Source organism: Aptenodytes patagonicus, chromosome 6 (assembly GCF_965638725.1).
Source record: "Aptenodytes patagonicus chromosome 6, bAptPat1.pri.cur, whole genome shotgun sequence".
Taxonomy (NCBI): Eukaryota; Metazoa; Chordata; class Aves; order Sphenisciformes; family Spheniscidae; genus Aptenodytes; species Aptenodytes patagonicus.
Genome location: NC_134954.1, coordinates 50,229,160 through 50,256,526, shown reverse-complemented (window position 1 = coordinate 50,256,526; position 27,367 = coordinate 50,229,160). Strand labels below are relative to the sequence as shown.

Here is a 27,367-nt window from a genome sequence, read left to right as displayed (position 1 = left end):
ATCTTCCGCAAAAACACAAACGTTACTACTTGACGTAATGGGCGGGGTTCCTAGCGTTTCCAGGGATGTTGGAAATCCAAGGCTACAGTTTTTTCATGACTTTGCTGTATCTACCTGTTGCCTCAGATACAGACATTTTGTGGGGCAGGACCTCACTTGAAAGTCTGCAGCAAGTAACACGGCATGAGAAGTTGTGTGAAACTGTTACTTTTCCCTTAAGGCAGGCAGGGCTGGAACATCTGACAGTCCCAGATTTAGGTACCAAAGAGCTGCTTCTGCTACTGGCACTTGGCCATTACACCTGCCTTGTAAAGAGGATAGTGTCAATAGGATCGTGGTTCCTGGCATTACACTGCCCCAGAGCAAAACTGCCTTCTTGGTGAAGCTGTTGTTACTGCTCTGCTTTCCTACCCCTGCTCTTCGCTGGTTAGCTAAGGCTGCACTGCAGATGAAGCGAGAGAGAGCGAGCGCACCAGGTACTAGAGGGGCCTCTGCTATTCAGAATCGGTAAATGAGTTTAACAGGAAGATGAATGACAACGTGACTAAGACTGGAAATAAAAAATTATCCCAAATAATAAACACAAAAGCTGATTGTGAAGTGTTACACTGATATTACTGTGACCAGCCGCACAATAAAATAGCATCTGAAATTCTGTGCATACAGAGGAAAACAAAACTGGTACCTACATAATCATAGGCTCCAAACTAGTTAATGCTATTCAGGTGAGAGGGCTTGGAGTCACTGGGGAGTTGTAGGAAAGCAGCGAACAGCACAGAACAGTCAAAACCAGGAGACCTTCCACAGCATCCTGTGACAGCGTAATACTCATCAGAACTATGCTTTCTGTACTTCTCTTTGTGTAGTGGGTTTTTTTTTTTGAGGACACTCAGAAGGTCCATAAAAAGTGATACAGTATGGAATTGGGATTACGATAATCTAAAATCGTTCCTTTGGCTTTCATGGCCAGCCACGAGATGAGATGCTTTCTGCTGGATATGCAACTCCAGCACAGTTAAAAAGTTTGGGGAATAAAAATCTCAAGACCACATCATTTTATTCAGCATTACTCTAATGTGAATAATGAGCTAATGGAAGGCTGGCTAATTGGGCTAATTCCTAATCCAATGTCCCTCTTTAAACCCTTTTTCCTACAATATTATTAAACAATCTTTGTGGGTCCTACTCTACCCTTTTTCAGTATCTCCAGTTCCTTCTTTTAAAAAAAAGGTACCATAAGGTCTTGCAAAACAACTTGGTGTTTATTATACTAAATGAAGTTATGCATAATATTGTAATAGACACAATATTCCTAAAATGACATAGAGCATCAGTGGCAGAAAAGACGTTCCAGATTAAACGTGCCTTTTAGAAGTTTCATAGGGAAGATGAAGGAAGACGATAGGGTTTTTAATGTTCAGATCAATGTGTATTTCAAATTACAATGTGGATTTTTTGAATATGGAAAATGCATCAACGATCAAGTACAATGAGTCCATTTGAAGAGTAAACAAAACAATGCTATTTATTTGCCCAATTTTTATTCTCTTATAAATCATAATTTAAACTCCACAATGCTTTTCAATTAATTGAGCACAGGTTCCAAACAGTGCAGTTGGTTGGCAGTTAGTACGCCTTTTTCCATAAGCTCCAAAGTAACAGCAGTGACAAACGATGCTCGCTGATCGGAGTCAGGGACACCTAGTGTACTTGTAGAACAACCACCCAAAAGCGTACAGAATTTTTAGTTGGAAAAATGCATAATGCTGACAATGTCTTAATTAACAGATTTTAAATGCCTTTGGAGGAAAGATCTCACAATGAATTTAAGTAGTGTTCAAAGAGCAAAACAAAAATGATGTAAACTTAGCGTAGACTTGAAACGTAACTTTGCGTTACACAATCCTCCCAAATGGCAGCTAAAATTATGCTGAAGGAAGCATTAGTAATGCTGACAATGCTGTGTGATACATCTCTGCTTATTAAGCGTATTTGTTACATGAAGACTTAGCCTGGGAAAACTAGCGAAGGTTTTCCTTCTTTAGGGAAATAAACGTGTATGAAGTAGAGTTAAAAAAAGTTTAATGAACTGATAAATCAAAACCAAACACTACGTATCAACTTTTACACTAAATTAAAATCATATTAAATATAAAGCAAGTATAAATGTGTAAGAAAAATGGGAAACAAACACCATTGCATATTTATAAAAAAGTAATCAGAAGCCATACTGTTTGTCTTGCGAGAAATTGTATTTGGAAGGCTAAAGTCATTTATATATATCTCTCTCTCAAATAAATCTATGAATATAACAAGAGACAGGAACAGTATATAAATATGGTATCTTTAAATATTTACATGTATATGGAAACTAGTCAGAGTGGTGCTATAAGAAGGAAATGTCTGTTATAAAAGTGAGATTACAAATTTTGCATATGTCCATCTGCATTACGCTATTAGTTTTAAACTTGCATCTTCCATAAACTGATTATTAACTCTAAAATTATCATTGCATAGAATTACTTGAAAAATATTACCTAATTCTGCATTCTGCCTCACAGTAAAAACTATCAGGATAACGATACAAAAATAATGACTCGGAGAACAGTACCCAGCTGTGCTGCCCTTCAAAGTTTAGTCTCTGACTTCTTGCTTTTAGGAACAAGAAAGACGTTGCCATCTCTAGTTTGCTGCAGTGAATATTCACTAGGAGAGTAAGACTTTCCGTCTTCATCGCGTAGCATGCTGAAGACCTCAAGGTATAAGGTGGTTAGTTGCTTTTTCATTTGACGAAGGCTTTTGTCATGCTCTCCTTTTTCCTTAAGCAATTTCTCTTTCTCGTCTTTTAGGTTACTCAAGTCTTGCTCCAGTTCCACTATATTTTCCAGTTTTCTTTTACGGCAATTTTGAGCAGCCACTTTGTTCTTGCCTCTCCTGCGTATATCTCGAATAAGCGCAAGCTGGGCTTCATTGAACTGCTCCTTAGACATCATTTCATTGAAGTCATCAACGGGGAGATTGATGATTTTTTCAACAGGAAAAGGGATCTGCAGAGCTTTCGCTCTTTGCTCATCTCTTGTGAGATGAGCTTCAAGGTGGCTTGAAGGTTTATCTTTTGTGAACGGAGCTTTGGGGTGGCCTGGACCAGCCGGCGGTTCTTTCTTTGGTGTGTTTATACACCGCAAACTAGGTTGAGTGCTTGGCCCCACAGAAGAAAACACTTGATCCTGGAACTGCAAAGAGTACATGCTAGCATTGCTCTGTGGCACACTTCCAGGAGCACTGTCCGTGTCTTCCATTTCAGAATCGCTACAACCAAAAGTCTTATCTCCACAGGCAGATGATTCAACAGAGTGTTCAGGCGATGCTACACTAGAACTTGCATTCAGTGAAATACCAGAGTCAGAATCGTTACATTCTGGCACGGTTCCTGAGTGGTTGCCATTAAAAGCTTTACACAGTGAGAAATCAGAAAGATCGATAGGTTCACTTAGAATTTCCGCGAGTGATTGACTGATAGTGTTTGTCGTTGCTGTGTCACCGTTCCCCTTTGTATCAATAAAGGTGGTGTAGAAATCCTCACAGAAATCAGAGTTTGAAGGGGACGTGTCATGTAAAGAGTTCACACTCAGCTGGCTGGTGTCTTCTGGTGGCAAAATGCTGGAAAAGGGGCCCTCAATACCATCCAGGAAATCTGGACCACAGTTAACATCTTTTCTCATGATGGGTAATGAGCTGTAGTAATTATAGCCGTTGTGCATCTCTGTTGGCTTGGTTTCAGGGCTTGTGATTGTGCTTACCTCAGCCAGGTTATCATTTTCAATGTTAAGACACTACATGGGAAATGCAAGAGAGAAGTTGAGCAACACATCTCCAATTGATAAAACCTTTTTCTAGAACCCACAAACATTAAATATTTTAGCAATCAACATGCACAGAAAACAGGTATTACAACATTGCTGTAACCTAGATGGCTATAACACACTTCTACTACAGAGGGGCAATCTAGGAAGAAGACTAGATACCTAAGCAAGAGTATGAAGCAACCTGTTCCGGACAAAGCTATTCAGATTAAGAGAGCAGAGCCTCTCAAACTCATAGCAAGATGCTGAAGAGACCCATTCCTATGCTATACGGAAGCTGCACGGAGCCCTCCTGTTCTGGTAAACTGCTAGTGGGGATCCTGGAGCCGCCAGGTCTGAACTTCCCACAAGCACCACTGCTAGGAATGGCATGAGTACAGTAAATGTAAAATTACTGAATGAGACTTAATGAGCATTACTAGCAAGCAATTACTTTTAGCACTCTTAATTTCATGTTATGCGATAGATTTCTTTTCCTCAAAACCCAAGATTCTTTTAGGATTTACTGAATGAAGCAGCTGTTCAGTGCAGAGAAATGTAATTCTCAGTGAAGTAAAAAGAGTACTAACGTGAAGCCTTGCAAACATTAACTCACCCCACATACTTTTAGTTAAGCTGGCTAACATCAGCGTGAGCATTGAAGACTATTACACTCACGGGCTTTCATTGGCTACAAGACCAATGTTCTTTCCAACGGGGTGGCAGTTTCTTAACTGAAGCTGAAATTAGTGTGCTTGCTGTCCCCAAAGAATTAGGCAATTACCAAAATGATTCTGTTTCTCTTAAGAAGAGACCGCACACTGATTATTTAACCAGAGATCGTTCAAGGCGTAAGCTAAGGTTTTGAATGAAAGTGCTCTTTTTTTTCTTTTCTTCAAACATAATTCGTAAAAGGCAACGCCCTCAATTTAATTATCGCACTTCTTTCAAGAGATTACTCAATTACTATTCAGAATTACTGCAACAGATAATTTTGGTTTGGTTTCTTAATGTATTTTCAGCATCACTGCTGCCTCTTCACAGCCAATTGCCCTTGTTACTTATGTGGCGCTTTTAAGCCTACCACAGCAGTAAAGATTAGGAAACTAGGAAAATTTTGAAAAATATAAAAAGACGAAGGGAAAATGTAGAGTGGCAGCAAAAATGTAGTTCCTGCAAACTTGTTTTTTTTTTAAATATGATTCGGATTTACAGGCATTCCACCGAGCATTCATCTCTTGTGTTAACAGCATAAAGTAGAGCAGCATCATGAAGCATGATGACGTTCTACAGTGATATATTTGAAAATAAATTTACTCAATTTTATAGTCAAATCTTAGGAAAATGTAAATAGAAACATAAGGATAGGAGGAAAAAAACCCCTAGAGGTCCTCTGTAATGCACGATTTAGAAATATAGCAAAGCAATTTTTTTTGCTCCTTTGAAATATTCAGTTCATGTACATTACATAATTAGTTCTTACTGAACATACGTAAGCAGTAGTTATATAACTATACCTGACTCTTCTATGTATCTAAATATATGTTCTATTATCAACTTTAGAAAACCTTTGCCTTAGGTAAAAGTTGAATGCAAAAGTAACCAGAAATGATTCACACAATCAGACGCTGCAAAAACCACCAACATTTAAAATAATGTTTGTGGAAACAATTCCTGTTGTAGATCCGTAATTCAAAAGTATCCACTTTTAAGTAGCTGAAATTTCAACCATGACCATGTTGTAACAAGTTGCATACAGCGGCAAACAATGATTTGCTAAACACGGGGAAGTTCTGATTGGGAAGATAGATTGTATTTTATTAAGGCCTTCTGATAAACAACTAATTTCCTTCCTTCCTACATGTTTTTCAATATATTATTTTTAAAAAATTAAAGCTTATATTGAGTTATAGACATCCTACAGGTGTAGGATTCAACGTGACAGTCATAATCACGATCTGTTAAGATGATGTTGTACTGCATTCTCCGAAACACCATATTCCTCCAAAATATCATGCTATTTTTTTCAGGCGCTTATCATACTAAACCTTTACCTGTAACTCTGGAAGGGACAATAATTCTTCCCAAACTTGCTCTATGTTCTGCATATTCTCTGCATCAGTAAGTGGAACTAGAACAGGCGATTCAGGTGGCTGAGTTTGATCAGAGGAAATGAAGACTGGGCTGCTATCGATCTGAGCAGGAACCAGTGACTGAAACGCAGCTGAAGAAGCCTGGAGTGTTTACAAAAAAAAAAAATCAAAAGACCAAACAAAACAACAATAACAAGAAAACCCCCACATAAAAAAACCCACTCAAAAAACAACTTCGATTTTTCCAAAGCAAAAATCTGTTTTTTGGTGTTCTACCATTTCTGCAGAACAGACAGACAAGTATTTCTTAACAAAAGCATGTTTTGCAAACAATGGGGTAATACAAAAATATTCCCATGAAAGGCATTTTCATATTAAGGGAAGAAATAGGAAAAAAAAAAAGTCTAGAAACTGGATGGTGAAAGGCTTATCCTTGCACATCAAATAGTCTGAGTCAGCACATGGAAATAAAGCAACTCAAATGCAGTGACTCCAGAGAGCTGCACGAAGCTCACTGCAACAAACTGACCAAGTCCACTGCCGTTATTTGCAGTAACTGGAATGGCTGCCATCAGCCGGCGTTACACACCGAGTCCTGGCTGCAGGATTCAGTAAGCAAAAGGAACACAAGAGTACCACTCCACTCCCTCCGGACACAGCCCTACTTCAAGCCTAACTACACTGCTTTATTCCAGGTGGAGTCAGCTTGAGGACAAAACTCAAATCGTATCACAAATTAATGTTATGCTGAAGACAAATCTTAGTAAGAGAAGACATGAGACTGATCCCCTAGAAGACCACCTGTGAAACCGCTGCATTGAGCATTTTTACCTCATTGTCATCTATAAATGGGAATGCTTCTGCCAAGAGCTGCATGCAGTCATCAAAGGACAAGGCCTCTGCTTCTGGTTTTGAAGTCTGTGTTGTCTAAATAGGAAAGTTATGAAAAAATGTTACTGCATCTTTGAATAACTGAAGAATCTTCCATTGTAGCAACGAATGCAAATTCATTTTAGGTAACCACGAACATTATGTCTTCCTGTGAATGGAAAAAGGTTTAAACGCACTCACAAACACATATTAGAATTTACCTGTGAAAAACCGACTGGTGGCTCAGTATTTTCTGGCTGAATGCGCTGAGCTGGCTGAACAGGAACAAATTCACCTGTCTCTTCGTCTAACTCCAGCTGAGCCAGCAAGGCTTTCTCCTGCTCTTTTTGGAGCTGCTCTTGTCTTTCCTTTTCAAGTTTCTTCTGTTTCTCGAGTTCATACTCCTTCCGTCGTTGACTAAAATCAAAAACTTCACGCCTTGCCCCAAGGTCTACATCTTGCCTCCAAAGGATGTCAATCAAGTTCATGTCCTGTAATAGAAACGCTGTTTTTAAGCGAGCGTCCTCCCCAGCAAAACTGGTTTAGAACAATAGCAAAGCTTTTAATTTCTCTATTAAACAGGTAGACTCATGTAACTGAGGCTTATTCTCTTAATCCTACAAAATTATGTAAATAAAATATGGCTCTATACAACCTTTCTGAAGTGTGTGAACTGATGGTTTGGTTGCTGAGGCCCGCACACAGGCTTATAGAAACTAAGCAATTTGTTACAATTGGTAATGTAACACATGAACTAGCCTGAGGATAAATATATTCTTCTTTCCTAAGTTAGCTCATAGAAAACATGAAGCTATAGAATGAATTATGTCACATTAAGAAAGTAATTTTTAGGAGAAAAGAACAGAAATTGGAAAGTTTGCCCACGTAAATTTTTTTCAGGTGATCTTATAAAACTGTAAAAGCTGACTAAAAATATGACAAGGACTGTCTGAAGTAACTATAACAGCCATACTGCAAAACATATTTTAAAATATTTATGTTCCCATCCTGGTATTAAGTATTAATCTTAAAAATCAGCAGAACAGGGCTTCAGAGTCGGAGGATAACCTGGTTTCAAAGTCACCAAGTGACATAACATCACCGTAGCACTAAACACAATTATTAAGACTATTACTAAAAAAATTGTAATTTAAAGCGTAGTCTAAGTTGATGTTCTAAGTGCAGTTGGTTGGGAGCAGTTGTGTATAAACTAGAGGTCAATAAGCCTCAAATTTTGTTAATCAGTTGGCCTCTGGCTCATCACAGAGTCAATCATTATCAGACAGCTAACAATGACCTATCTCTCTTGGAAATCAGCTACCCCTTGCGTCTGCAGTGTTTCAGAAGACAAATTAAACTCTGCTATTTAGGGAAAACCAACCGGTTAATATTACTTGATTTGGCTACAATTTCTTTTAATTCATTGCATAAGGGTTTTTTTGGGGGGGAAGGGGTTAGTGGATTGTTTTGGTTTTTTACTGTTCAAATATTCGATATTTTTAAGGGCTGAAGTTTGGACTATTTTCTTCTGTGAAGAAAACATTCAAAAATCATCAATTTGGATGTCAGCTGATACAGAATTTTAATACTTGGTAGCCACATTTGTCAGATGGGTAAATGCCAACAATTTCTTGCTGGTGCCTGGGAGTTTTGATTTTATGGCATTTTTCATTATTCTTAAAATTACCCTTTAGCGGCAGCACACAAAAATAATGTTCAGTGTTGGGGATTCTCATCAGGCTAGCACACTACAAATAATATACCGAACACTACGTTTCATTTAAACAGAACTTTACTGATTTAGTTAGCAGTTCTATACCCAAGATATATTTATTTTGCCATCATATCAAATTAAAACATTCCCTCATCTCTAAAGACTATTTCCAAACAGAGAAGCAAAGTAACTTGAATGCCAAGTCACGTTGCCATTCAAAATGATCACTTCTGTACAACAGTTATGGCAAAAAGCTTTAGGGCAAGTCCACATTTGAACAAACCAATTCAGTATTTTCTTTTCTTTGTTAAAAGTGCTATACCATTAACACTCATATTTATACACTGCATGAACTACTTCTACCAGTTACTAAAAAAGTTACTTTTCTCTAAAACAGAGCAGTTACGTAAAATATCTGTGTGTAACACAATGCAGGCATTCCCAAATCTAAGACATATTTAATATACCTTGCTGGGAGAGACCAAACTCAGCTTTAATGGCCAGCAATGAAGAAACTGAAATAATTACAGTGGCTGCCCAAGACAATGTTTGGTCTCTCCAGATTGGCAGGGTAAAACGAACTAATTAAGTTCTGCAGTAATTGGAGATATTGCAATATGGTATAGCTTCATTAAGGGCCAGTAGTTTACCAGCTGCTCACTGTCTCCTTCCGCACCAGATTTGAAACTGTTTCCTAGTCTCAGAGCATTTGCAATATGTTCTGGATAAAACTGCAGGATCTGGATTTTAGGGCTCACTTCTGAATTATTCATTTACAAGGCACCATTAAAAATGTAACTCAATAGATATTTTTTGTGTGTGTATAATGCACAAGGCTGTGAATTAACAGAGCTGTTTTCCTCCCTGAGTTGCAACAGACTACAGCACAAAAATAGCAGAACTGGTGCTCAGTTTCAGTTTAAATCACAAAAACCAAAAGTGATCAAAAAAAGAGGTACAGAAGGCATAACATGTTTTCCTTAAGAAGAAAACCCACATAGCCTTAGTGCAAAAAACTTAAGACACAGCTAATTAAATCTTTCAGCCATACTACTGGCTATATTTGTTATCAAAATATGTAGCTTTGGGTGCTGCCTCATTTGCAGGATGAGAGATCTCCAAAGATACCAGCTGGCCAAAAAAAAAAAATAACGATGTGGCTGTACACCACCTCTGTGTGTGTGCGGCAATCAATTCAGCAAGCAGGATTATTTTTTGAATGAATATGCTTGCATGGTTTTCAGGATTTTCAGGATCTTGGGCTGTTGTTTGAGAAATATGACAGCATTGATTGGCTCCTGTCACCATTTTTCAAGGGACTATATTTAGCCTAGTATCTTATCTCTGGCAAAGGGCTGAGCTTTGCTAAACAGTGTTGTGCTCTACCCCAGAGAGAGATGCTTGTCAGGAGTACCTTTTAAAATTTTATTTAGTTGTTGTGTTTGTGGCACTTAAAACCAAAAAAGTGGGGTTGGTTTTTTTAATTACCACCATATAATTGGAAAAGAGCCCTCCTATTTTCAGTTTGAAAAGTTCTATATAAATACAGCAGTATTAGCCTTAACTTCGAGTAACAATTCAAGTAATTACTCTTCACACGAATGGGTTCCATGGAGGAAGTGTTCTTCTGTTCAATATGCTAATATGTAATATCATCAAACAGCACACTGATTTAAATATTAACCTGCCATTTAACACTTATCTATAATTTCTGCCAGTGCTTTTAGTAATACTGCCCTTTTCAAGAAAAAAAAAATTCTGGGCATTAGTCCAAAGCCTCAGGTCAAAGTTAATGGAGTCAACATTGACCAGTGATTCACTAAGGTGAATCACAACCCCCAGCATGAGGTGATGGAAAAGAACTAAAAAAAGAAATAAAGAAAATTGCAGTCTAAAGCAAATATTTTGCAATTTTGTTCCTTCAGCTTTCCTGCAGCCTTCCTCTTTAAATTATTTCTCTGCCTTTTGAACACTATCACACACATACATAGAGGTATCCACAGACACAGGCAGGCACTCTATTTTAGGTTTACCACTGAAGCATTTTTCCCCTTCCACTGTGAAAGCATCAAAAAATAACTGTGTATTTGATGCCTGGAGTGTTTAACTAAAGCTATTAAAAGGTATTTTACTTCTTGTCTGTGCAACAGCTACCCTCTAATTTTTAGGTGCCTCAACATGATGTGCTGGTCTCAGAAAGATTCATCTGGAGGGACGAGCGGGCACAGATTTGCATCTGAACTGGAGCACGTGCACTGAGAGTCCTGTGAAAGATTGATCTGACCCAGGGCTAGTTGTTGCCCTTCGGAGCCACGCTAACCTCTTCCCTTAATAACAGACATATTTACTGTAAAGGCACCACCGGTCCCTCATGTGACGGAGTCCACAAGTGCCCGTTTGTTCTTTCCTCTGTTGTGCAACTTCTTGAATTGCATCAGAGGAAATGATGGTTTTGGCAGAGCCAAGAGGCAATGCAGGAAGAGCCAGGCCTCCCCTGCAGGAGGAAGGACCTGTGCCCGGGAGGGATTGCAGCCGCGATGCTTTCCCCTAGTCTGGAGCTCAGCTCTTTTCCACTGAACACCAACGCCTATTTTAAGGGGAAATACATTACGGTATTTAATGTGTGTGTTACCACTGTCCAACATTTCTAACTTCTGGGAGAGTAATATGTTTTTAATATTTTTCCCAAGCAGACAAACAGCGATTTGATTTTATTTATAATATTTTCTTCACAATTTTGTAGACAGAGAAAGAACTTCTCTCAACAGAGAAGGACATGCTTTGCTTTCCCATGATCCATGTAAGCAGGAGGTGCCTTGTACTCGTGGTTTGATTTTTTTTGTACATTTAGTGATATGCTCTTCCAACCACACTGATAGCTTAGTTTGGACATATAAAGGCACTTTTAATAAGATAAACATAAATGTTAAACAATTCACATTAAGCCACCATCTGGCCCCCAATGGAAATTTTCATGTTTTAGATTTACATATCAGCATTTGCCATCTGGGCAGAGTCTGTTATACATTTTATGAGAAAATCTCTGACTACATTGTAAAGTTTGACAATTAACTCTTATTGCTCCTAAGCAAATATGTTTGCAGTAGGGTAAACGAAGGCAAGAAACCCTGTTTTCATGTTAGTTTCATAGACTGACACTTGTGCTTTAAACAAAATGCTAATCTTTTGTTTCATCCTTGTTCGGTTTATCTGACTGGTTTTGGTTTTGTTTGGAATATAAACCATTTACAGGTAGCACTGGTGAAGTGGAAACATCCAGTGGCCCAAGTGTCAGCAGAGAAACAATCTCAGAAAGTGCTCTCAAACAGTGTTTTCAACCCATTATTAGCTATCTCCTTACTACAGAGCACATCTGTGGGTTTTGTGCATTTACTTCTTAAAGTCATGCCTTTTGCAACATAAATTGGAATAGCGTTAGCAGTACCTCTCACCAGACAAGGATTTTTTTTCTTTCCCATGATCCACTAGCACCTAACTCCAAGAAGAGAGAAGATTTCACATGCCAGCATGAACAAACGAAAAAGCAATAGAATCAATAGATACTGCATCCAGCTGGGGAGCTCAGACAGGAACCCACAAGCAACAAGAAAACACTCCTATAGCTTATTTACAGAAAGAAAACTCGCAAAGTAATGCCCAATTCCTATTTGCTTTTCAGAAAGTGAAAGGAACTAACAAAAAAGCACCTTAAATTTTTTGCTGTATTCAAAAAAACATGTGGGAAGTGAGGATCAAGGACCTGAGATACTCCTAGGCAAGAATGAAAGGGAGGGGGATCAAGTAATAAAGCAAGTGCAAGAGAAGAAGCTGGAAGCATCTTATCACTTAAGAAAAATCACAGGCTGTGGAAGCAACAGCTGAATGTCTTCCCCTCATTATCCTCAGGAGGATCTGATTTTGTTCAAGCAGGTTTTAAGAATGATTTCTAAATCACTCAATGTTTTCAGATGATCTCTGAAATCACCAGAACTAGTGGTTTGTTTTCTAAATCTTCTTCAAGGTAAGTTACTTATTTAATTACAACTCATAATTACAGGAAAAAATCCTGGGCACATAAGCCTCATGCTTCACAGAAAGCACAGAAAGCAGATGAAGTTATCCCAACACCATAACTTTTTAAAAACAATTGAGTTTTGAAAGCTGACCCATAATTTTCAATCCCTTACAAGTGGAAATTGAAGAACAGAAGTTAATTCAAGAATGTGAAAGGGACAGCAAGGACATGAAAAATTTGAATGCGTGACTGCCCTTAGGAGAAGAATGGGGAAAGGGAATGGCAGAAACTATTTACTCTGGAGGGCAGAGGGGTACAATAGCAATTTTAGATGTCTGGATTTAGGATTTGGAAATGTGACAGAACAGACAGCTGTCAAACAAAGCCACGTGACAGCAACCTGTGATTTGTGAATGCACAAGGTCAAATCCCTGACTGCCCTGTGGAGCTGCCTGCTGTCCCACATTCTTCACCAAGACCTTCCAGGCAATCTAGGAGGAAATAGGGTGTTTGGGTGGGCATGAGGGGGTGTCTTTTTCTTTCATACCTGTGCCGCTTACTACTGGTGTGACTGGACTGACACTAAACCAGCCTACTTCTGCTTCTTGATGCCCATTTGCTCTTCCTGGCCCTAAAGAGGCTTTGGATGCCCGATATCTTGGTCTGCAAACTCTTTTTAAGCCCCAGAAGGCTAACTTACCTGAAAAAGGACTCTAAAAGGATTGGAAAGCCACAGCTTTAAAGAACTTATGTTGTAAGAAAATTTCCACTCCATGTCTATATAAGTACGCCTGTTGAAAAATGCTGACCATGTGTCTTGGGACATTCTTCTGCCCCAAGAGAGACATATGAGATAAGCTCAGTCCCTGAAATGTAAGTGTTTGTGGACAAATTTCATTTTCTTACTGGAGAAAGAAACCTCTAGAATGCTTTGCCGGGCCAGGGACAGAAGTCGTCTTGATATTTCATTACTTAAATGTGTTTAGCCTCTGTTTTCTCCTAACATACATCTCATCTTTCAGACTGTACCTCCACTGTACTCCAGCAGGCTCTCCTAGTAAATGCCAAATTGTCAGGATCTACTCTTATAAATTAGATTAGTTGAAAAACTCCTTGGCTGGATTGTCCAGCATTCTTAAGAAAGTTTCACTACAAGCCTTGTCTGGGCATTATTCTGACAAAGACAGGGAGAGGCTCTGGATGGCTGGAAGGACAATCTCCCCCTACAAGTGCAATTCTGGACACTACCCACCCACTCTCCCAACCCTCACTCCAGAAGTAATTCCTCTGAGAGGTGGATGATTTATGTATTTCACCTGAAGCATCATCTTCCAGGAATGGTATCAACAAAGGCTATGACTGTAAGATCTGTACAGCTCCCAACATGATGGTTTTCCCATACGATACATCCTATGGCAAGCAAGCTTTCCAAACTGCCAGGGAAAACATATACCTCATATATTCTCCAGTAATAGTGGAAAGACAGGTTTCTTTAAGTCTGAAGAATGTAAAGTGAGCAAGAATGTAACTGCAATAAAGAATAGCCATTGTAGGCTGTTTATGGTCATTAATGTACTAACTTCATTCCAACTCCAAAAGCTGCAAAATCCTAATGCTAACAGTAACACAAGACCACAGCACGTAAAGAAAAACACCTTCATCAGAAAGACAGCAAAGAGAAGGAAAAGGAGGGACATAAAGAGCAGTTTACTTCTTCACTTTGACAATAGTTTTCTCTTTTTCTGCAAAATCAATCAATCCTCACCTCCACGCCACTCCTTAAAATACTGAACATGCACAAGAGCCTCACAGCACTCCCTTCCAGCCTGGGGCACAGCAGCAGGAACAACATTCTCCTCTCTGGCTCATTAAATATCTCTGGACTCAGAAAAACATACATATATCCTTTTCCCAACACATTCGGTCTGCCTTGAGGTTACCATTTCTGGTACAACAGATCAGGGGATTCTTTCTCAGTGCTACAGATCTTTCTGCAGAAGATTATTTGGTGCTCTATCTCGGACACTCCAGAAGCAGCTGTGTTTTTCTAAACTGTTTAATCAATACATATTATAGAAGGTAGCTTTAAAATAAGAGTTTAATATAGAGTATGTGGTTTCCAGGGGCTGAATGGTCCCAAGACCGATCCTGCCTCAACATCTTTAAAAAAAAAAATCAGGGGGGGGGAAAAAAGCTGAAACCCACTGTCTCATTTGCATAGCTTACAGAAAGCAAAGTCTTAAACCTGACATTGGTAATTATTTTCTTTGTACAATATCTGATTTTTCAAAAGGTATTCTCTAGTATTCGTGGCCAAATATGTCATGTATTGTATCTGCTCTAAACTCCCCTATTTCTGCCTTAGCCTAAAGGAAAAGACAGTGAGGCCTAATGTTGTGAGCTGATGACGATGAACTTTTCTTGAATAAATTTAACTATGCCCATATTTACAAGCGCTACCCTGGCTGCTAAGCAAAAGCCAAAAATGGTCACGGGTGTCATCCAGCTTCTTCAGACTTAGTCCTAAATCTCTTGACATCCCAGAGTGCTTTCTGGAACATCAGTATCTAAAGCAATGAATCTTACATGTTTTCAGAGCTTTGCTGTTTCAGTTAGATGGGTTCCATTCTTCCCTTTCAGGTCTTAATTATATTGTGTTAATCTAAATTTCACTTTTCCACAGTATATTTGGCTGGTACGACTGTTGTGGTCCGTTCTACCCAAATTCTGAATCCCTCTTTCAGCTTAACAGAGCCACTTACTTGCTACTTCTTTATCTTGCATCAGCAGCATTACAAAATAATTAAATCAATAAGCACACAAAGTTAATATGTATTCAAGTTACAATCTATTACACAAGTTGCATAATGAAATTGGGAGGCTGGCAAAAATACGGGATTGTTTTATAAAAGAGTGGGTTAGTCTGTCTATTTGTTTTTACATGCTTGATACATCAACAAAACTCTGCTGTGCTGCCCCAGCAAGTAAACTGAGTGATTCTGTTGTGGCTGACTTTCTAGCTGTTGTCTAATCACCATGTACTGCACCTCTTAACTCCATTTTGAAAGGTATTCAAATGGCAGCCATCTCAGACAGAAGTCTACTTCATTTCAGGAAAAGCTGGTCTTGATGCCTTGACTTGTGTTTGGGTTTTTTTTCCCCCCAAGTTAAAACTGCATCATAAGAAAACCGGCATTTATTGAATTTTGTCATTTATACAGAACAAAAATCCTTACCCTGCATGTAAACAAATAATATAAAAAAGTATACAGCATCTGAAAATACTGCTGATCTTTTAACCATAGAATACAAAAGCCTTTGTGTCCCAATTCATTTTATATATTGAACCTATAGTACTTGAAAAACAATTACCTGTTAAATGATTATCTTCAAGCTATCCTGCTGTACCCAGTCAGGCATGTACTGTGTGTGGACATTGCCACAGGCTACTCATTAGTTTATCTACAAGAGGATTTATTTATAATAATGGCTCAGTCATCTGGGAAACACAATCCAGTCAAATTATAGCATGCTCTTCTGTCCAATGAAAGAAACCAGGAAGCAAGAAAAGATGAACATAGAAACAGGGGAAAGAACCTAACAAAACTGCAAATAACATTTACTAGGTTGTATTAACCTTGGGTTATAACCTATTAGCCACTATTTTGATTTCATCAGGATTACACACTTTTTGGAAAAGCGTGTTTCAAACCAAACATGAAAACATTGTGTTTGTTGGTGGCTCAAAATACTCTCCAGGATTATTTAGAATCTTTCTTGAACTACACGTTTTCACTGTTCTGGGATCTTACTGTGAAGTCCCCATTTTTAGCTGTCATTTGGCTGATAGCTGGGCAAGTTATAGGCACAGACACCAGATGGGTCATTACAACTGCACTACAGCCTGGATGTGGAAACTGTGCTCCAATATTACAAGAAGCATGTCTCACCAAGTTTCACTTCACTGATCTCACAAACAACTTAGTTTGTTGTTGTTGTTGTTCGTGGGCCAAACTACAATGGCAAGCAACTGGAGTACCTGTGTGGGTTAGAAGGCAATGAGGTTCACTAACTGTACTGCCAGCACACATCCATCGGCCCTCCTTCAGTAACACAGACATCTACTCCGTAAGGCTGCCTCAAGGAAATTCTTCCACACTTCCAAGCTGAGCTGACAAAGAAAGAGTAAGGATGCTTTCAAACTCAGAACTTGCCACATGAACACCTCATCAGCCTAGAAGTACTATCTTAAGACTAAAAGCTCAAGAATACAGTTACATTGCAGGGAATACAGTTTGGTCCAGAGGTGGTCAGCTGTGATGTGTTCCGTATGTGTCAGCCCACGCCTAGCAGAGTATGTAGGTGCCTACTTCCCACTGCAGTCTGTGGGGCACAGATGTTAAATACCTTTGTGGATCAGAGTCTTGCAATTAATGTGCACTTTTCACATACATAATTTATATAGATAATGCTGGGAATTTAGTGTCAGTGCACAATTTTGAATAAATAAGTAGGGTCAATATTTTTTTTTTTTTTTTGAGTGTTCAACTTCAAATACACTTGGAAAGGTTATTTAGTTTCTACAAGGGGAAAGAAAAAAACCAGAAAAAAGGCCAAAAATATATTGCTATTCAACTGCTCACCACTGAACAGTAGAGGATCATAACAGATTTGGGGAAGGGAGACCCAGTGGCAAATCTTTGCTGTGGTAACACCTATCTTTCCAAACAAGTAATTAATGGTTAAATGGTTTATTTGACACCGTGCACAGCCTTCCTTACTGACATACTACAGGCAAGCTTCAGTAAATAACAAGACCATTCAACTGTGTACTGATGACCAAAAAAGCTCTCCCTAAATTTACATGAAACATCATAGAAATTGTTACTTAATTTGCATGAAGGGAGTCTGTATAGCTTTTCCGCTTCCTCCAGCCACGCCAAGATACATGATGAGAGTTGTTTTTCCATAGAATGAGGCAAGGATAGATTTTACTCATTTTCTTAAGCACTTTAATTCACATATTTCTCAGCAAAAAGCAATCCTCTAAAAGTCATCAACCCCCACAAAGGTTTTGGGAAGCTCTTCCACTTGAAGGTCCTGCAAAGTTAAACAACTAAACCAAAAAGCTCAATAAGGGCCAACATGTCAGGTATCCACATGCCAATTTATCATTTTTGTACACAATGACAGCTTTCGCTTAAAAAAAGGTAAACCCACTGAGGAACTGAACAACACTGTGTACAAAAGTAAAGCTTTGTTTCTGTGTGGTGCAATCCAGCCCTCACTTTTTAAAATCCTGTGTAGTACTCAATTTATAAATTTTGAAAGCAAAAGGAGCTAATTCATCTTTCAAGGCATGAACCAGAGCAGGTGAGGGGTTTCATACTTCTTACCAAATTATGTAAAAGCAGTAATTCTTGATACCCTCAAAAGAACAGCAAAACCCCCAAAACTCAACCATCGGTCATCGTGTCCTTCCACCTAAATCAAGAGCCTCCACTGCCCACCACTGTCCTTGGGGCTTCCATGTCTGTCCCCTTGGAGTACACAGGAGGCTCACCGGCTCACAGCGCGTACAGCTGATTATCACAGGGCTGCCTCTTTCAGCCTTTTGATTAAATGGGTAGATGTACCTAAGAAATCAAGGTAGAGGCCAATTCCTGACATGTGTCCCCTCACACATTCTACCAGCACCTATGATGGCCAAAACAAGACTGTTTGCCGCAAATAGTACATGTCAATATACCTCTTCCATCCATAAGCAGCAAATATACTCCAGGCTTGTTAAGATGGTTAACAAACATTAAATATTAGGGGGGGAGGCTATCCAGTTTGCAAGTATATTACAGTACAGTATATTTAGCAGACTGTTTCCAAAATCAGCATTTACAGCTGATTTTTCTAGTAGAAGACATTACAGAAGATTTGATTGCTTTCCAGACGTAATTAGAATCAATTTGTTGAGCAAATAGGATAAGATCACTTGTAAAATAAGAAAATACGGAATGTGAAGAAAATGTCAGGTTTGGATCTTAAACAGTTTTCTGCCTTTGACCAAAACACTTCCTTATGCCTCAGTAAATACTTGGAAAAAATCAGATTATAGCAAATTACCAGTAAAAATTGCAAGATCCTAAAATTTCTCTATAGCATAGTTAATTCAGACAATGAGAGATAGAGATCTTGTTAGGGTAAATCACTACTCACAGAGTCAGCTATGAACTGTTAATTCTGTCATTACTACTTGCATTTTATAAGACCTTGTTCACCATCTGCCATATACACACACAATTTATCAAAAACTCTCATCCCAAGCTTCATTTTGAATTTAAAATAATTCTATGGCTCTGACCTTAGTAACAGAGTTTTTCAGAATAATTTAAAGCACTCCATTAACAGTTTCATTATTTAAGTGATTTCCATTCTTTATTTTGCCAGCAAAAAGAAACTTTGAGAGATGTTCACACTGGTTATCAGCTGGGCAAGGGTTCCTGAGAGTGGTAGGTGCAGACTAGATTCCTGAAGTGGCAGATGATACAGGATCACAAATCAAGCTGGAAAATGTTCCACCGAACTACAACATTCCACTGAGTCACAACAATTTATACTAGTTGAAGAATTGACCTGATAATATTCTAGTTCAAATACTAAAACCAAATTAGAAAGCACCGTATCAGAAGTCACTGTGCTGTAATTCTCTCTGTTACGGCTTACACAGCTATAAGGCACCTAAGCATGATGTGCATTTCCATAGCCAAAGAATTCAATTTAAATAATTTGGAAGACCAGCTGTCAGAAGTTATGACTTAGTTTCAAATATAAGTTCTGTTTTATCATATTATGCTATTTTGATAGTACCATTTTTATTACTGAATTACTTCCATTTTCATCCTTAGGTATCTTAAATCCTACTTGTTCCAAAAGTTTACTCAGGTTTGATATATTTTACAAGTATCAGTGGGACAATCTTCCAGAATTCCTCAGCTGACACAGACCTGCTCAAGACCCATCTACAGTAGAAAAAAAGTGCAAATGTAATCCAATGTTATAAAACAGAAAATACGTCCGTGCATCTCATGTCAAATAATTCACAGAAGATTGCACCAGGGTCTACAGCATGCTTGTTCCAAGGACACTTAATGACTGTATTATCTGCACTGGTGCATAAGTATCAGTCACTACTTCCATGATACTGGTGAAGACAAGCGTTAGTGTAACAAGCTGGGGTGGAATACTCCCATTAACACACCTCAGATGACCTCTGCCACTAAAGTCTCCGTCTTCTCCTTCCAGCCATGAAGCTTCTTAAAAATTGTTACTTCTCTGAGCTGAGCTGCAGCAACCTTCAGAGCCACCCACCCACCCACCCCTGCCACCCTCTTTTGCCCACCGTTTTATTACCCAGCTGACTGCAGAACATGTCATCTGGTCACATAACTGCACACAATCTAACTGGAAATACCCTGTTTTAGGACAAAATTCAGCCTTCTTACCCAACAGCACATAACTTAACCAAACAGTTCCTGAAGACAGAAAGAAGAAATGACCAAGCATCCAGGCCCAGGCGTCACAAAACACAAATGCCAGCTGCGGAGCAGACAGAAAGACTGGCCATCTTATATGGGAGCAGGCAGCATTCAGAGTGGCAGACCTGCATCAACCACATGCTGCCTGGGAATTCTGAATGAGGATCTTCCAACAGCCCAAGCAGTACAGGAATTGCTCCACTCTCATTATAGCAATAAGTAGGGAGGTACTAATTTTACCACAAGGGTTCAAACAAACAAAACCCCCAGGATCTTTCTATCATAGCTCTTCATGGCTAAACAGCAGTGATGATCTGAGCAGGAAGCAAATCAAAGTCAGAGCAGCTTTTCACATAACTCAGCTGTAGAAAAGTCACTGCTTCAACATTTAGTGCGCATTAATTTCAAACACAGCAAACAGGCACACCCTTAATCATAAAACAAACCTCCTCTTAAAGGCAGGCTATCAACTAAGCTCCTTCTGAGTCAATTTCTCAAGTACGCAAACTTTGTTTTGCAAGCAGTCTCCAGGAGTGGATTTTTTCATACTTAACAAGAGACAGCATGTAAAGCCAATACAGCAAACAGCAATAAAACTTTGAAATTGCAAGGACAGAGGTGGGGGCAAGGAGGGAAAAGTTGGTATCTTTGCATTTCATAGTCATACAGAAGATACTTCCTTAAAAGGTTTGAAAGAGATGGTTTCAAACTGGTCTTACATAACTTGTTGCTGCAACATCAAACTTAAAGGAACTTTCTTTTCCTTTTTCTTCTCTTTTTTTAATTGCATTGCTCAGAATAATACTGCAGAAGTTGGACTGCAAGTACAAGGTTGGGTGGTCTCAACTCCCTCAGTACTGCAGTAGCATCAACAACAAAGACATACTTCTTGAAATGGTTTAGTTTAACGGTAAAGATAGGAAACATTAATAGCCATTTACAGCACCTTCAAAATAACTCAGCTAAAAATAAACACTATTTTATATTCCTTCTTCCCAGTATAAAAACTGCAGCTAATCAGGCCAAAATAAGAAACCTGAACTGACTTAATGAAAACTTCAACCAGGTCTGTAGTAGATAAATTGTACCCATGTGAGTATTATTTCTAAGCTATACCCATTCTACTACAGCCTTGCCAATTAGTACTTGTGCTAGGGATTACTAATATACCACTGAGCAGCTGTTATACTCTGCTGGTAAAACAATCCTAACTTAACTGAATTACTAACACTGTTATTAACTCCTATTGGCTTTCCATCATCTCCATGATCAGCATACCAAAACACTTGAATTAATCCTTTTAAAGTGAATATTAAAGTAGAAATTAAGAGCCAAACACAAAGCCCACGTATCAACACGTAACTTTAGAACAATCAATGTGGCAGTTAAAGAAAACTGAGCAAATATTTTGCCAAGAATGCAAAATGGCTAAGACAGAAAACAGAAGATGCTTCATAAGATGAAGACAAATCCTCTTCTGCAAAGCAGTCAAATAGTTAAACATTTTTACTTTTACTTGATGTTGTTACAGACTGCTTGGTTATCCAAATTAATATTTAATTGAAATGTATGGTTCTGAGAGACTTTGCTTCTATTTGAAACAGGCACTGTTGGGCTATGCATGTCAAGGTGAAACTAAACTGATATTAAAACAAGATACTCTGCTGGGGAATGTATTTTTTTATTTCCTTATTTGAAAAGGTGATAAAGAGAAATTAAGAAATACATATCTAAAAATCACTGAAACAAAGTAATCCTGAGACAGAGCTGTCCCTGTGCTTGCTTCAGTACTGTGCTGCACAGAGTAGTAATACTGTTCTTATACTTTAGAAAAACTTAAGCGCTATACGATCAACTAACTTCTTGCTACTGTCAATTAATACGTGACTGTCACTAGCTTTGCTTTTCCTGTACAGAAAGCAGTTACTGGATAGGAAAGATAAAAGTACACAATGCCTATCTCTGCTTGAAGTGTATTTGCCGGTATCTGCTTCAGATAAGCCTTCCATGGTTTAATGCAGTTTTATACACCACAGATAGCATTGCTGGCTTCATTTTCACTGGCTGATTTAATTGTTTACCTTAATAAAACAAATATGCCATAAAAGTATTACTGTTGAGCAACCCTGAGCAGGATTTCAGTTCGCTGTGTATCAGTCATCTTTGGGTAACACGAATTCAAAGTCATGACTTCCAACTCCTCCTACCTGACTTTTCATTGGTCTACATAGAAAGACTTGCATAGGTAGCAGATGGAAGTGTTTCCAAAACCAGTTAAACTAGATTATTACCGAAAAAGAACTAATTTGGCCAACGCACTGTATTCTCTTCCCTTCACCTAAAGCCATATTCTGTGGCACAAAGTCCAACTTCGGTATAATACACAATCAGAAAACTGAACAGACTTCAAACACTTTCAAGTTCTCTAGGAATGTGCTATATTGAAGTTATAGGTTACTTAGGGTTGGAATGAGATGGAGGCCAAAACAAACTTTAACTAGGTGATTAACCTGGAGACTTTGGAGGACTTTTTGCTGGCTGCAATTCAAGCACAGCAGCAGGGGATTAATATTTAGTTCATGCCGACAGGTTACTGCCCGGACTTGTACTGCACTAGCCTCAACCAATACAATCATTGCAAATACATTACACTTTCACAAACTGGCCTAATTTTAGTGAATGATTTAGTCAGTTTAAAGCTTATTTTTATAATTTCAAAGGAAAGAAGCAGTGTTCTAGACACAAAAATCAAACATTCCTTCTTTCCAATGAAGCATACATCCAGTGTTACAGACATGGGCACAGTCGGTGTCATTTACTGTCATCATCTGAACTTTCTACATTCTCTCCTTCTCTCCTAAGCTCACCCTTTTCTGGGCCTGCAATTGACTCTTTTTCACTCTCCTTTAAAAGTCTAATGCATTCCAAAAAATTTCAGTGACAAACTCTGACAGCTTTTGCTGTTCTGGAGTTCGTTGGTTCTATTGAAGGGCCAAATATAACAAAATTTTATAACTATATAGGAAAAATTATATTTAAAAAATAGTATGAATTGATTTTACTGAGAAAGTGAATGACAAATATTTCACTTCACTCCTTCCACTTCTAGTGTTCCTCAACATCATCTCACAAAGCCCAGCATATTCCACAAAGGTACCTGAGATTTCTTTAACGAAATAAATACGTTCAATATGCTCTTGCTACATTCATTTCAGTCAGGATCACAAAAGTAGCAATACCTATCAAACATATTTTTCTGCTTTGCAAATTTAAGATATAGAACTTGAGGAAAAGAAACCAAACAAAATCAAAAGGTTATTCAGGTACAACAATAGATATAATAATCTGACACATTTTTAACAATATCCTTGTCCTTCAGGATTATACATAACCTGCTGCATTCTTATTCAGGATAAGTACTATACCATCTCTATTTTTTCAATTAAAAAAAGAACAAGGAAAAAAGTAAGGGACAGAGACCCAAAATTTATTCTTGCCCATGAACGTTAGTGGGAACTGTATACAAACCTTCCTAACCACCCACACAGTGCTATAAAAATGTCTCAAGTTCTTTAAAGCACACAAGATCATCCAGCTGCCCTCTGCTTACACTGAATGGGGTTTTTTTGTTCCAGTTTGGTCTCTTTCAAATATTTCCCAACAAACTTTCAAAGCCAAACTCTTTTCCAACTTTAAGTCCTAACCACAAACTTCTTCAAGTCATATTTTCAGAGACAATTAACTTCTTGCATTTCCATCAATTTCCAATATAATTGTAAATTCTTAGCACATTTTAAAGACAAACTACAGAACAGTGTTCATATGATGGATACTTACTACAATAATATCCAATTAGCTGTTCTGAAGGGATTGACGTGGTCAGCTCCTATTAGTCTACATTCATTTCAGCTAAACATACTACATTGCATTACATCTACCACTGGCTTAACTGAAAGATTCTTTTGTGAGTTTTGAAGGAAAGCAAGCTCTATCAGTGCAGCTTGATATCAAGGTGAGCACGGAACTGAGAGGGTCAGAGTAAATGCATTTTTACTTATAATAGAGCTTGTGATACTCGTTCATCTACTTCCTCCAAACTTGTCCATAATTTTAGTAGATAACATATTCAGAAATGTGGATGTTTTCTTATATTAAAGTTTATCTACATACATAGATAGACAAATAGGTATTTCTATAGATATCTTGATCAGATATTCCTATTCAACAGGGTTATTAAACCTCATTATCAAGAAACAAAATAAAGAAACCCCCCCAAAAACAAAGACTTGTTGCCAGGCCTGAGCAGTGCACTTGTTTGTCTTTGCCTGCAGAATCTACCTCATGTGGAAATGATAGGCCATTAGGGAATAAAAAATAAACCCATTCACTTGACAATTTAATACAGCATGTCAAAAAAAAAAAGTATGTGTCTTCCTCGTTAAAACCCTTTAGACAGAAGGGATCACACTAATTGAGCTGGAGACTCTTCAGGGCAGTTCTCTAGGTAGAAAAACCCCAACAGATACACTTACACAGGCATTCAATTATTTGCTTACTTGGTTTTGCCAGTTGTTACAGTTGGTCTTACTTCAGTCTAAGTACAACCCACAGCTTCATTCTCTGTGTTGGAAAGTGAATTCTTTTTGCTCTCTTCTTGTCATGAGGCTCAAAATTTAATAACTGATGAGCTTGTTGAGCTGTTTTACAAGGTTACAAGCAACCATTTCAATAACTTCAAATTTACTAACGAGGAGAACAGCTACTATGAGAATATCATGCTTTCGCATGTGATTTGAAACATCTTGACATTTGTTCCATTGCATTCTTTTTTCTTAGATGTTTTGATGTCTGTGTTGTTGGTGTGTAATAGGCAACATCCCATTTCACCTCTGTATACAGAGGTGCATCCTATTTTCAGGCAGAGAGGTACAACAAAGGAATACTTTTTTCAAGAATATTGCTCTAACTCCCGCAGAAGGATGCGGCGGAAAGTGGCAATTTTACATTCTGGTTAAGGAGCTAGATCAATCCCAGTCCTTCACATTCACCTTTACTGCTATGACAATTGCTACCAGGCACATAAAAGACTAAGAGCTTGTACTGTATTTGCACAAATGCACACCCTTCCCATCCGCTGGCTTGCAAAATGAGGGGCTAAATGGAAGACCGTGTTCCCCGTCTCTCATTTTGAGTGAACATTTTATAGGAAAGGGTATTTGAATTTTCAATTTAATAAGTACATTTAAAACTATGTGTCAAAGATGGTAATCATTTACTATCTAAAAAATGCAGTGCCTTTTCAGGCTAGGTCTGCAAGAGAAGAAACCAGCAGCTGTTGAGCTCAGATAGGAAAATTGCAACAGGTGGCTTGGTAGAAAGGGTTTGACAAAGTAGGCAAACAAGTAACAAAAGCTAGGTTTGCTGGCAGAGAAGTCACGGTGGATTGGGCAAGGAGGCACAAAAGCAGGTACACAGGAATCAGTCTGTCAAGATTCTCTCAGAAATGAGAACAGAAATGCCATAGCTGGATACTATAGGCAAAAAGAAATTCACAGGGTGTTTACACAGCACAGGCCAAGAGCCCGATTTTTGTTGCAGTATTTTCCAAGAAACTGAGGAGGCAAGGTGGAGGTCACGGCCATGCTACCCAGGGCTAGAAAAACAGATGGGCCAGGCAGAGCTATGAGTAGCCTAAGACAGAAAAGCAACAGCATTCAATGAGCAGAAAAAGGTATATCCAACACTGCTAGAGAGGTGTTACCTGTAGAAAGTACCCACTTATGTATCCTAAAGGGTGGACAGACAGTGTTAAAAGAAACTCTATTGCGTAGCATATATTGTACTGACACACACTGGAAGAGCCTCAAAACTCGAGTCTTAAATCTGTAGTATTAAAAGAATTAAAACAGCTCCAGTTTAAGTTTCAAGTATTGCTTCTTTAAACATAATACTTAGTTGATAAGGGCATGTTTCCCATTTAAAGGCCCAAGAAAAACATGTAAGGATTATATAAATTTAAAATGGAGTTCAATTATGTTTTCAGTTATTCACCCCACTCTTGTGCAACTAGCTTGCAATACAAAAGCACTGAACTTCCCCAGGCTTTTAAAGAAGAGGTTTCATAGCACAAAACACAAATACATCCAAATACCCCTAAGCTTCCAAGAGATTTGCCTTGGAGGAGACCACCAAGACTTAATCTCCTCCTGTGTCAAAACCCTAGAGAAGCACTCTGGCTCAAAACCCTCGAGAGGCGTTTCCAGCAGGTGGAGGTGCAAGGGGAGCGCCCCAGTCACAGCCCCTCACCTGCGGCCGAGGCCACGGTCACCCCGGCTCAGGCTCCTCAGGCTGTGTGAGAGGCTGAACCAAACCCAAAGCCGCCCCAGGGAAGTGCATGATTGTGCAACGGCTCCTGCTGGCCCGGCTCGGGCCGCACGCTGGCGGGGACAGGGCCCCGGCGGGGCAACTGCGACGGGCAGCCGCGCTACGACGGAAGGAAACCTGCGGTAACTCACCCGAGAAAGGAGCGAGAGGCGCAGGGACACGCCGGGGGCAGCGGCGCGAGGCTGCGCCTGGCGCGGGCAGCCCCTCCGGCGGCGGGCGCCTCCCCAGCCGCTCCCTCAGGAGCCGGCTCCGGCCCTCTCGCCCTCCCCGGCTCCTCCGAGCTCCTGCCCCGCCCGAGGCTGCCCGCAGCCGGCAGCTGCCCCAAAGGCGGCTCCTGGAGGCCCTGACTGACCTTCCGCGACCGGCGCGGGCGGGAAGAGACGAGACGAGACGAGACCAGACCCGACCAGACCCGGCCCGGCCCGGCCCCCCCCGGCGGAGCGGAGCGGGGCGGGGGGGGCTGCGGGGGCCTCCGCGGCCCCGCCCCGCCCCCGCCGTGACTCAGCGCCTTCGCAGAGGCGGGGCGGCGCCACGTGCTCCGCCGGCCTCGTGACGGCCCGCCCCGCCCCTCGCCCGGACACCCGACCGGGCCGGGCCCTGCGGGGGCAGGAGGGGGCTGCCGGCGCCCCCGCCCGCCGGCCGCGCTCTCACCTGGGCGGCGGGGGGCAGCTCGATCTCCATCGCGCGGGGCGGGGGGGCACGGGGAGGCCGGTACGGCGCGGTGGCGGCTGGCCCGGCACCGCCTGCCCGCTCGCTCCGGCGCTGTTTGGGGACGGAGGCGGCCCGGGCCGGGCCGGGCCGGCGGCCGCCCCCGCGCTCCGCCCCGCCGCCGTCCAGCCACTCAGCGGCTGCGGGAGCCCGCGGAGGCGGCTCCTTTCCCGGCAGCGGCGGCGGCCGTGCCGGGAACCTCGCCCACCCCC

The 27,367-nt window shown here is 40.0% G+C and overlaps 1 protein-coding gene across 5 annotated transcripts; it reads right to left on the bottom strand.

Annotated features, from left to right (window-relative positions):
• Positions 1 to 1,407: 1,407 nt before the first annotated feature.
• NFE2L2 (NFE2 like bZIP transcription factor 2) lies at positions 1,408 to 27,184 on the bottom strand. 5 transcript variants are annotated; one of them, XM_076342543.1, is made up of 5 exons: positions 27,099 to 27,184; positions 7,027 to 7,296; positions 6,767 to 6,862; positions 5,897 to 6,076; positions 1,408 to 3,833 (listed from the first exon to the last, which is right to left on the bottom strand). In XM_076342543.1, the coding sequence occupies exons 1-5, from the start codon at positions 27,126 to 27,128 to the stop codon at positions 2,628 to 2,630; spliced, it is 1,782 nt and encodes a 593-aa protein (XP_076198658.1). In that variant the 5' UTR covers positions 27,129 to 27,184; the 3' UTR covers positions 1,408 to 2,627. The 5 variants fall into 5 exon arrangements, with proteins under 5 accessions (XP_076198658.1, XP_076198662.1, XP_076198659.1 ...); XM_076342547.1 differs by lacking the exon at positions 27,099 to 27,184 and adding an exon at positions 26,800 to 26,897; XM_076342544.1 differs by lacking the exon at positions 27,099 to 27,184 and adding an exon at positions 26,579 to 26,790.
• Between the last annotated feature and the right edge of the window lie 183 nt (positions 27,185 to 27,367).